Source organism: Oncorhynchus mykiss, chromosome 5 (assembly GCF_013265735.2).
Source record: "Oncorhynchus mykiss isolate Arlee chromosome 5, USDA_OmykA_1.1, whole genome shotgun sequence".
Taxonomy (NCBI): Eukaryota; Metazoa; Chordata; class Actinopteri; order Salmoniformes; family Salmonidae; genus Oncorhynchus; species Oncorhynchus mykiss.
In genome coordinates, this window is record NC_048569.1 from 3,911,855 (window position 1) to 3,924,283 (window position 12,429).

General features: G+C 48.0%; 1 protein-coding gene across 2 annotated transcripts in view; it reads right to left on the bottom strand.

The window, feature by feature from the left end:
• Positions 1–12,429, bottom strand: part of LOC110513199 (netrin receptor DCC-like) — a 632,990-nt gene that overhangs the window by 127,313 nt on the left and 493,248 nt on the right. For both annotated transcript variants that reach the window (XM_036976622.1, XM_036976621.1), the window contains exon 20: positions 9,635–9,829. In XM_036976622.1, the coding sequence (XP_036832517.1) occupies positions 9,635–9,829 (195 nt within the window). The remainder of the gene's footprint in view (positions 1–9,634; positions 9,830–12,429) is intronic.

Here is a 12,429-nt window from a genome sequence, read left to right on the forward strand (position 1 = left end):
CTCTGGGGCGGAGGGCTGTTTTATGGACGAGACCTGGGCTCGGGAACATGACATTCCTCTCAGACAGTTAAGGGAGTCCACGGCCTTGTTCGCCCTGGATGGTAGTCCTCTCCCCAGGATTCAGCGTGAGACGCTACCTTTAACCCTCACTGTTTCTGGTAATCATAGCGAAACCATTTCTTTTTTAATTTTCCGCAATTCACGTCTCAATTTTGGAGGGAGTTTTGCCGTTTGATTGGGGCTTCCGTCAGTCTCTCTTCCGGCTTTCACCCCCAGTCTAACGGTCAAGCAGAACGGGCCAATCAGACTATTGGTCGCATCTTATGCAGTCTTTCTTTTCGCAACCCTGCGTCTTGGTCAGAACAGCTCCCCTGGGCAGAATACGCCCACAACTCGCTTCCTTCGTCTGCGACCGGGCTATCTCCTTTTCAGAGTAGCCTCGGGTACCAGCCTCCGCTGTTCTCATCTCAGTTCGCCGAGTCCAGCGTCCCCTCCGCTCAGGCTTTTGTCCAACGTTGCGAGCGCACCTGGAAGAGGGTCAGGTCTGCACTTTGCCGTTATAGGGCGCAGACTGTGAGGGCTGCTAATAAGCGTAGAACTAAGAGTCCTAGATATTGTCGCGGTCAGAGAGTTTGGCTCTCCACTCAGAACCTTCCCCTTAAGACCACTTCTCGCAAGTTGACCCCGCGGTTCATTGGTCCGTTCCGTATTTCTCAGGTCATTAATCCTGTCGCAGTTCGACTTCTTCTTCCGCGATACCTTCGTCGCGTCCACCCGGTCTTCCATGTCTCCTGTATCAAGCCCGTTCTTCGCGCCCCCGCTCGTCTTCCCCCCCCCCCCCCCATCCTTGTCGAGGGCGCACCCATCTACAGGGTCCGTAGGATTTTGGACATGCGTCCTCGGGGCCGTGGTCATCAGTACCTAGTAGATTGGGAGGGGTACGGTCCTGAGGAGAGGAGGTGCGTGTCCCCAGCCCGGTACCACCAGTGCCGGCGACAGTACCCAGTCCAGAGCGTCCGGCGACAGTACCCAGTCCAGAGCGGCCGGCGACAGTTCACAGACCGGAACCTCCAACAACGTGCCACAGTCCGGAACCTCCAATGACGGGCCATAGTCCGGGGCCTCCAGCAACGGTTTTCAGTCCGGGCCCTCCAGCGACGGTCCCCAGTGACGGTCTCCAGTCCGGGCCCTCCAGCGACGGTCCCCAGTGGCGGTCCCCAGTCCTGGGCCTCCAGCGACGGTCCCCAGTCCGGGGCCTCCAGCGACGGTTTTCAGTCCGGGGCCTCCAGCGACGGTTTTCAGTCCGGGGCCTCCAGCGACGGTCCCCAGTCCGGGGCCTCCAGCGACGGTTTTCAGTCCGGGGCCTCCAGCGACGGTTTTCAGTCCGGGGCCTCCAGCGACGGTCCCCAGTCCGGGGCCTCCAGCGATGGTTCCCAGTCCGGGGCCTCCAGCGATGGCTTTCAGTCCGGGGCCTCCAGCGACGGTCCCCAGTCCGGGGCCTCCAGCGATGGTTCCCAGTCCGGGGCCTCCAGCAATGGCTTTCAGTCCGGGGCCTCCAGCGACGTTCCCCAGTCCGGGGCCTTCAGCGACGGTTTTCAGTCCGGGGTCTCGAACGACGGTCCCCAGTCCGGGGTCTCCAGCGACGGTGTCCAGTCCCGAAACACAGTGTGCAGAGCCGGCGCAGGATATCCTGGTCCAAGGAGGTGTACTGGAGACCAGAAGCGCTGAACCGGCACCATCCGTCCTGGCTGGATGCCTATTCTAGCCCGGCCAATGCGAGGAGCTGGAATAGAGCGCACCGGGCTATGATTGCGCACGGTAGACACTGTGCACTCCACCGCATAACACGGTGCCTGACCGGTACCACGCTCCCTATGGTAAGCACGAGGAGTTGGCTCAGGTCTCCAACCTGCCTCAGCCAATCTCCTCGTGTCCATCCCCCCCAAAATGTTTTATTGTTGCTGCCTCTCGGGCTTCCGTGCTAACTGTGTCCCCTCGTATCGTCACCGTTCCTCCTGCGCTATCTCCACCTGCTTCCATGGCAGGGTCTTGTCCCCTGCCATTACCTCCTCCTAGGTCCAGGATGTCCACTCATCTTTCTCCCAGGCCCAGGATGTCCACTCCAGTTATGCATTAGGGGGCGCTATTAAACATTTTGGATGAAAAATGCTCCCGTTTTAAACAAGATATTTTGTCTCGGAAAGATGCTCGACTATGCATATAATTGACAGCTTTGGAAAGAAAACACTCTGACGTTTCCAAAACTGCAAAGATATTGTCTGTGAGTGCCACAGAACTGATGTTACAGGCGAAACCCAGCTAAAAATCCAACCAGGAAGTGCCGCATTTTTTGAAACCGCTTCATGCCAATGACTCCTTATATGGCTGTGAAGGAGCTAGGAATGAGCTTACATTTTCCACGTATTTCCCAAGGTGTCTACAGCATTGTGACGTCTTTTTAGGCATTTCCATTGAAGAATGGCCGTAAGGGACCATATATAGCAAGTGGTCACATGGTGTCTCCCGCAGAAAATCTTGCGTAAAATAGTGAGGTAGCCATTTTTCCAATCGCTTCTTATGAGAAACCAATTGCCTCGACGAATATATTATTGAATATATATGTTAAAAACACATTGAGGATGGATCCTAAACAACGTTTGCCGTGTTTCTGTCGATGTTATGGTGTCATGTACTGTCATGTTGTGTCTTGTCTCTGTCCTTTCCCTTCACCCTGTCTCCCTCTGCTGGTCGTTGTTAGGTTACCTTTTCTCCCCCTCTTTCCCCCAGCTGTGCCTTGTCTCCTCCTAACCACCTCGTCACCCCTTTTCCCACCTGTTCCCTTTTTCCCTCTGATTAGTCCCCTATATCTCTCTCTGTTTTTGTTCCTGTCTTTGTCGGATTCTTGTTTGTTGTGTTTCATGCCTGAACCAGACTGTCGTCATGTTTGCTGTAACCTTGTCTTGTCCTGTCGGAATCTGCCGGTCCGTCTGAGCCTACCTATGTTTGGTAATTAAAGAAGCTCTGTTTAAGTTAATTCGCTTTTGGGTCCTCATTCACGCACCGTAACATATGGAGCAAATTTTGAAAAAAGTTTGGCGTTATAGTTGCAGCATTTTCCGGTCGATTTCTCAGCCAAGCATGATGAAGAAACGGGAGCTATTTCGCCTACAAAAATAATATTTTTGGAAAAAAGGAACATTTGCTATCTAACTGGGAGTCTCCTGAGTGAAAGCATCCGAAGTTCTTCAAAGGTAAATTATTTAATTTGGTTGCTTTTCTTATTTTCGTGAAAATGTTGCCTGCTGCCAGCAGAGCTAGCATAGCATTATGCCATGATGAACTTACACAAATGCTTGTCTAGCGTTGGCTGTAACGCATATTTAGAAAATCTGAGATGACAGTGTTGTTAACAAAAGGCTAAGCTTGTGTTTGAATATATTTATTTCATTTCATTTGCGATTTTCATGAATAGGAAAAGTATTTATGTCCGCTGCGTCATGCTAATTCGTTTGAGGCTATGATTACGCTCCCGGATCCGGGATTGCTCGTCGCAAGAGGTTAACCGCTGCTTGGTCCTTTTTTGGTGGGTTCTTCTGTCACGTTCGTCGTAAGGATCAGACAAAGGTGCAGCGTGGTATGCGTAAATTCTTCTTTATTGAAGAACGAAACACTGAACAAACTAACAAAACGAACCGTGAAGCTATATGGATAGTGCAGACAGGCAACTAAACATAGGACAAGAACCCACCAACACAGAAGGGAAAATAGCTACCTAAATATGATCCCCAATCAGAGACAACGATAAACAGCTGCCTCTGATTGGGAACCATATCAGTCCACCATAGACATACAAATTACCTAGACCTACAAAACCCTAGACATACAAAAACCCTACACAATACAAAAACTAGCATACCCACCCTCGTCACACCCTGACATAACCAAAATATAAAGAAAACAGAGATATCTAAGGTCAGAGCGTGACAGATCTACTTGGGACCTCAGCGTTCACTGTTCACTGTGTGCAACGGATGCTAAACAGCACATTAATTAATGTTCTCCTGCAGGACTAGATTAGCGGGGGAGATGCTACTTAGCGTTAGCTCGTTTTCCTTGACCTAAAGTGATGAAGTAGCATTGGCACAGCGTTAGCTCGTTTCCCTTAGCCTACAGTGATGTTGTAGCATAAGCACAGCATTGGCCCGTTTCCCTTGACCTACAGTTATAAAGTAGCATTAGCACTTTTTCCCTTAACCTACAGTGATGAAGTCACATTAGCACAGCATTAGCTCGTTTCCCTTAACCTACAGTGATGAAGTAGCATTAGCACAGCGTTAGCTCGTTTCCCTTAACCTACAGTGATGAAGTAGCATTAGCACAGCGTTAGCTCATTTCCCTTAACCTACAGTGATGAAGTAGCATTAGCACAGCGTTAGCTCGTTTCCATTGACCTACAGTGATGAAGACAAACAGCGTGCTAACTGGATCTAACTTCAGAAATTATTCAGTCTTTGACATTTTCCACATTTTGTTGTGTTACAGCCTGAATTTATGGATTACATTTAGATTTTATTGTCATTAGCCTACACAGAACACCCCATAACATCAAAGTGGAATTAAAAGCTGAAATGTCTTGAGTTAATAACTATTTAACCCCATTTGTTATGTCAAGCCTAAATAAGTTCAAGAGTAAAACTTTGCTTAACAAGTCACACAATAAGTTGCATGCAATAATAGTGTTTAACATGATTTCTGAGTGACTACCCCACCTCTGTACCCCTCACACATACAATTATCTGTAAGGTCCCTCAGTCCAGCAGTGAATTTCAAACACAGATTCAACCACAAAGACCAGGGAGGTTTTTCCAATTCCTCGTAAAGAAGGGCTCCTATTGGTAGATTAAAAAAAAAAAAAAATACAAAAGCAGACATTGAATATCCATTTGAGCATGGTGAAGTTATCAATTACACTTTGGATGGTGTATAAATTCCACCCAGTCATTACAAAGATACAGACGTCCTTCCTAACTCAGTTGCCAGAGAGGAAGGAAACCGCTCAGAGTTTTCACAATGAGGCCAATGGTGACTTTAAAACAGTTACAGAGTTTAATGGCTGTGATAGATGAAAACTGAGGATGGATCAACAACACTGTAGTTACTCCACAATACTAACCTAACTGACAGAGTGAAAAGAAGGAAGTCTGTACAGAATACAAATATTCCAATACAAGGCACTAAAGTAATAAAATAATGTGGCAAAGCAATTACGTTTTTGTCCTAAATACAATGTGTTATGTTTGGGGCAAATCCATTACAACACATTACTGAGAATCATTCTCCATATTTTCAAGCATAGTAGTGACTGCATCATGTTATGGGTATGCTTGTAATTATTAAGGACTGGGGAGTTTATCAGGAAAAAATAAATAAACGGAATGGAGTTAAGTACAGGCTAAATCCTAGTAGAAAACCTGTGTCATGTACTGTCATGTTGTGTCTTGTTTCTGTCCTTTCCCTTCACCCTGTCTCCCTCTGCTGGTCGTTGTTAGGTTACCTTTTCTCCCCCTCTTTTCCCCAGCTGTGCCTTGTCTCCTCCTAACTACCTCGTCACCCCTTTTCCCACCTGTTCCCTTTTTCCCTCTGATTAGGTCTCTATATCTCTCTCTGTTCCTGCTCCTGTCCTTGTCGGATTCTTGTTTGTGTTGTTCATGCCTGAACCAGACTGTCGTCATGTTTGCTGCAACCTTGTCCTGTCCTGTCGGAACCTGCCGGTCCATCTGAGCCTACGTTTTGTTTTGTTATTAAAGAAGCTCTGTTTACGTTAATTCGCTTTTGGGTCCTCATTCACGCACCGTAACAGAAGAATCCGACCAAGAATGGACCCAGCGACTTCGGATCCTCTCCACTCAGCCGTCGAGATCCAGGGAGCGATGCTAGGCAGACACAAGCAGGAATTGTCTGCTGCTCGGCATGCCGTTGAGACCCTGGCCACCCAAGTCTCCAACCTCACAGAACAGGTTCACCATCTCCGCCTCGATCCACCGGCCACTTCCAGGGCTTTCGAATCTCCGGAGCCCAGAATCAATAACCCGCCGTGTTACTCTGGGGAGCCCACTGAATGCCGCTCGTTCCTCACCCAGTGTGATATTGTGTTTTCTCTCCAGCCCAACACTTACTCCAGGAGCACTGCTCGTGTCGCCTACGTCATATCTCTCCTTACTGGACGGGCTCGTGAGTGGGGCACGGCAATCTGGGAGGCAAGGGCTGAGTGTACTAACCAGTATCAGGACTTTAAGGAGGAGATGATACGGGTTTTTGATCGATCTGTTTTTGGGGAGGAGGCTTCCAGGGCCCTGTCTTCCCTATGTCAGGGTAATCGATCCATAACAGACTACTCTATTGAGTTTCGCACTCTTGCTGCCTCCAGTGGCTGGAACGAGCCGGCTTTGCTCGCTCGTTTTCTGGAGGGTCTCCGCGCAGAGGTAAAGGATGAGATTCTCTCCCGGGAGGTTCCTTCCAGCGTGGATTCCTTGATTGAACTCGCTATTCGCATTGAGCGACGGGTTGATCTTCGTCACCGAGCTCGTGGAAAGGAGCTCGCGTTCTCCGTTGCCCCCCTCTCCGCATCACTACCATCTTCCTCTGCCGGCTCGGGTGCTGAGCCTATGCAGCTGGGAGGTATCCGCATCTCGACTAAGGAGAGGGAACGGAGAATCACCAACCGCCTCTGTCTCTATTGCGGTTCTGCTGGTCATTTTGTCACTTCATGTCCAGTAAAAGCCAGAGCTCATCAGTAAGCGGAGGGCTACTGGTGAGCGCTACTACTCCTGTCTCTCCTTCAAGATCCTGCACTACCTTGTCGGTCCATCTACGCTGGACCGGTTCGTCAGCTTCCTGCAGTGCCTTAATAGACTCTGGGGCGGAGGGCTGTTTTATGGACGAGACCTGGGCTCGGGAACATGACATTCCTCTCAGACAGTTAAGGGAGTCCACGGCCTTGTTCGCCCTGGATGGTAGTCCTCTCCCCAGGATTCAGCGTGAGACGCTACCTTTAACCCTCACTGTTTCTGGTAATCATAGCGAAACCATTTCTTTTTTAATTTTCCGCAATTCACGTCTCAATTTTGGAGGGAGTTTTGCCGTTTGATTGGGGCTTCCGTCAGTCTCTCTTCCGGCTTTCACCCCCAGTCTAACGGTCAAGCAGAACGGGCCAATCAGACTATTGGTCGCATCTTACGCAGTCTTTCTTTTCGCAACCCTGCGTCTTGGTCAGAACAGCTCCCCTGGGCAGAATACGCCCACAACTCGCTTCCTTCGTCTGCGACCGGGCTATCTCCTTTTCAGAGTAGCCTCGGGTACCAGCCTCCGCTGTTCTCATCTCAGTTCGCCGAGTCCAGCGTCCCCTCCGCTCAGGCTTTTGTCCAACGTTGCGAGCGCACCTGGAAGAGGGTCAGGTCTGCACTTTGCCGTTATAGGGCGCAGACTGTGAGGGCTGCTAATAAGCGTAGAACTAAGAGTCCTAGATATTGTCGCGGTCAGAGAGTTTGGCTCTCCACTCAGAACCTTCCCCTTAAGACCACTTCTCGCAAGTTGACCCCGCGGTTCATTGGTCCGTTCCGTATTTCTCAGGTCATTAATCCTGTCGCAGTTCGACTTCTTCTTCCGCGATACCTTCGTCGCGTCCACCCGGTCTTCCATGTCTCCTGTATCAAGCCCGTTCTTCGCGCCCCCGCTCGTCTTCCCCCCCCCCCCCCATCCTTGTCGAGGGCGCACCCATCTACAGGGTCCGTAGGATTTTGGACATGCGTCCTCGGGGCCGTGGTCATCAGTACCTAGTAGATTGGGAGGGGTACGGTCCTGAGGAGAGGAGTTGGGTTCCCTCTCGGGACGTGCTGGACCGTGCGCTGATCGATGATTTCCTCCGTTGCCGCCAGGTTTCCTCCTCGAGTGCGCCAGGAGGCGCTCGGTGAGTGGGGGGGTACTGTCATGTACTGTCATGTTGTGTCTTGTTTCTGTCCTTTCCCTTCACCCTGTCTCCCTCTGCTGGTCGTTGTTAGGTTACCTTTTCTCCCCCTCTTTTCCCCAGCTGTGCCTTGTCTCCTCCTAACTACCTCGTCACCCCTTTTCCCACCTGTTCCCTTTTTCCCTCTGATTAGGTCTCTATATCTCTCTCTGTTCCTGCTCCTGTCCTTGTCGGATTCTTGTTTGTGTTGTTCATGCCTGAACCAGACTATCGTCATGTTTGCTGCAACCTTGTCCTGTCCTGTCGGAACCTGCCGGTCCATCTGAGCCTACGTTTTGTTTTGTTATTAAAGAAGCTCTGTTTACGTTAATTCGCTTTTGGGTCCTCATTCACGCACCGTAACAACCTGGTTCAGTCTGCTTTCCACCAGACACTGGGAGATGACTTTACCTTTCAGCAGGATAATAACCTAAAACATGAGGGCACATATACACTGGAGTTGCTTACCAAGATGACAGTGATTGTCCCTGAGTGGCTGGGACTGAAATCCACTTGAAAATCTATGGCAAGACCTGAATATGATTCTCTAGCAATGATCAACAATCCATTTGACAGAGATTATAATGGGCAAATGTTGTACAATCCAGGAGTGGAAAGCTCTTAGAGACTTACCCAGAAAGACTCCCAGCTGTAATCGCTGACAAAGATGCTTCTACAAAAGTATTGACTCAGGGCTGTGAATACTTATATAAATGAGATATTTTCTGTATTTAATTTTCAAAAAACATTTGCAAAACACTTCTAAAATCATGTTTTCACTTTGTCATTATCGGGTATTGTGAAGATGGTTGAGAAAATGTTTTATTAAATCCATTTTGAAATCAGGTTGTAACACAACAAAATGTGGAATTGGTTAATTATGAATACTATGAATAGTTTCTGAAGGCACTGTAAACTACACCTCACGACTTCTGAGTAACACCAAAGTACCAAGCGTGGCCAATATTATTGATTGTTTATTTACAAGCAAAACATGATGGGTGGAAGGAAATCATGTCAGAGGCTTGCTGGGAATAACAGGTGTGGATGGAACCATAAATAAATCCTGGTTGGAGGATGGCCAGAATCAAGAGGAAATAATTAGTGAGAGACTCCTCCAACTGGGAATCAGGACTGGATGTGAGGATGAGAGAAGGTAGTTAACTGGACTGGATGTGAGGATGAGAGAAGGTAGTTAACAGGACTGGATGTGAGGATGAGAGAAGGTAGTTAACGGGACTGGATGTGAGGTTGAGAGAAGGTAGTTAACTGGGCTGGATGTGAGGATGAGAGAAGGTAGTTAACTGGACTGGATGTGAGGATGACAGGGGAGAAGGTAGTTAACTGGACTGGATGTGAGGATGAGAGAAGGCAGTTAACTGGACTGGATGTGAGGATGAGAGAAGGCAGTTAACAGGACTGGATGTGAGGATGAGAGAAGGTAGTTAACAGGACTGGATGTGAGGATGAGAGGAAAAAGGTAGTTAACTGATAGGCTGAAAGCAACTGTGATAAAGGTTAACGATAGGCTGAAAGCAACTGTGAGAAAGGTTAACGATAGGCTGAAAGCAACTGTGAGAAAGGTTAATGATAGGCTGAAAGCAACTGTGAGAAAGACTGCTCATCCCGTACCTTTGTTAGTCCTGAAGTGGATGGGGTCTGACAGGGGACCCACTCCCTTGGCATTCTTAGCCTGGATCCTGAAGTAGTAGACTGTGTCCAGGTTCAGGTCCATCACCTGGTGGGTCAGACGGTCTCCACTGATACTCTCCATTACCCAGTCATCAATAGGCATGTTCTTATCCAAGGTGTAGTACAGGATATAGCCTGGTAGAGAAACAACACACAGAGGAAGACTGATTAACCCTAACCGTAACCCAGTCATCTATAGGCATGTTCTTATCCAGGGTGTAGTACAAGAAATAGCCTGGTGTGTTAGAAAGATAACAACACAGAGAGAGTCTAAGTAACAACCCTTGACAATTACTATAGGAGTTGACAAGACAGCACAAAACAGATCTGTGACCAGGCTAGAGTTTTGTCCAGTGTAGAACAAGATGTAGCCTGGCAGGTCACAAAGACAATACAACACACCCGCTGAGGAATCATCCCAGCTGCAACAACTGTTTTGGTTTACTTCTCTTTTTAATTTTATGCTCTTAGTCATGTTCCAGGGAACCTTACGTCATTCTATTGCACACGAGCTGAGTCATGTAGTCTACAGACCTCTACATCATAACAGAATCAACAGGTAGCTGAGTCATGTAGTCTACAGAATCAACAGCGGTATCTTCACAATCAGTGTTATTTTCATTGGAGGAGAGAATATGTGGAACACAAGAAATTAAGATTAAGTACGATGAGCAGAGCTAACCTGATACCCTACAGGTCATTCAGTACGACGAGCAGAGTTTACCTGATACCCTACAGGTCATTCAGTACAATGAGCAGAGATAACCTGATATCCTCCAGGTCATTCAGTACGATGAGCAGAGCTATCCTACAGGTCATTCAGTATGATGAGCAGAGATAACCTGACACCCTACAGGTCATTCAGTACGATGAGCAGAAATAACCTGATACCCTACAGGTCATTCAGTACGATGAGCAGAGATAACCTGATACCTTCCAGGTCATTCAGTACGACGAGCAGAGATAACCTGATACCCTACAGGTCATTCAGTACGATGAGCAGAGATATCCTACAGGTCATTCGGTACAATGAGCAGAGATAACCTGATACCTTCCAGGTCATTCAGTACGACGAGCAAAGATTACCTGATACCCTACAGGTCATTCAGTACGATGAGCAGAGATAACCTGATATCCTCCAGGTCATTCAGTACGATGAGCAGAGCTACCCTACAGGTCATTCAGTATATGATGAGCAGAGATAACCTGACACCCTACAGGTCATTCAGTACGATGAGCAGAGATAACCTGATACCCTACAGGTCATTCAGTACGATGAGCAGAGATAACCTGATACCTTCCAGGTCATTCAGTACGACGAGCAGAGATAACCTGATACCCTACAGGTCATTCAGTACAATGAGCAGAGATATCCTACAGGTCATTTGGTACAATGAGCAGAGATAACCTGATACCTTCCAGGTCATTCAGTACGACGAGCAAAGATTACCTGATACCCTACAGGTCATTCAGTACGATGAGCAGAGATAACCTGATATCCTCCAGGTCATTCAGTACGATGAGCAGAGCTACCCTACAGGTCATTCAGTATGATGAGCAGAGATAACCTGACACCCTACAGGTCATTCAGTACGATGAGCAGAGATAACCTGATACCTTCCAGGTCATTCAGTACGACGAGCAGAGATAACCTGATACCCTACAGGTCAAACAGTACGATGAGCAGAGATATCCTACAGGTCATTCGGTACAATGAGCAGAGATAACCTGATACCCTACAGGTCATTCAGTACGATGAGCAGAGATATCCTACAGGTCATTCGGTACAATGAGCAGAGATAACCTGATACCTTCCAGGTCATTCAGTACGACGAGCAAAGATTACCTGATACCCTACAGGTCATTCAGTACGATGAGCAGAGATAACCTGATACCTTCCAGGTCATTCAGTACGACGAGCAGAGATAACCTGATACCCTACAGGTCATTCAGTACGATGAGCAGAGATATCCTACAGGTCATTCGGTACAATGAGCAGAGATAACCTGATACCTTCCAGGTCATTCAGTACGACGAGCAAAGATTACCTGATACCCTACAGGTCATTCAGTACAATGAGCAGAGATAACCTGATATCCTCCAGGTCATTCAGTACGATGAGCAGAGCTACCCTACAGGTCATTCAGTATGATGAGCAGAGATAACCTGACACCCTACAGGTCATTCAGTACGATGAGCAGAGATAACCTGATACCTTCCAGGTCATTCAGTACGACGAGCAGAGATAACCTGATACCCTACAGGTCATTCAGTACGATGAGCAGAGATATCCTACAGGTCATTCGGTACAATGAGCAGAGATAACCTGATACCTTCCAGGTCATTCAGTACGACGAGCAGAGATAACCTGATACCTTCCAGGTTATTCAGTACGACGAGCAGAGATAACCTGATACCTTCCAGGTCATTCAGTACGACGAGCAGAGATAACCTGATACCTTCAAGGTCATTCAGTACGACGAGCAGAGATAACCTGATACCTTCCAGGTCATTCAGTACGACGAGCAGAGATAACCTAATACCTTCCAGGTCAATCAGTACGACGAGCAGAGATAACCTGATACATTCCAGGTCATTCAGTACGACGAGCAGAGATAACCTGATACCTTCCAGGTCATTCAGTACGACGAGCAGAGATAACCTGATACCCTACAGGTCATTCAGTACGATGAGCAGAGATAACCTTATACCCTACAGGTCATTCAGTACGATGA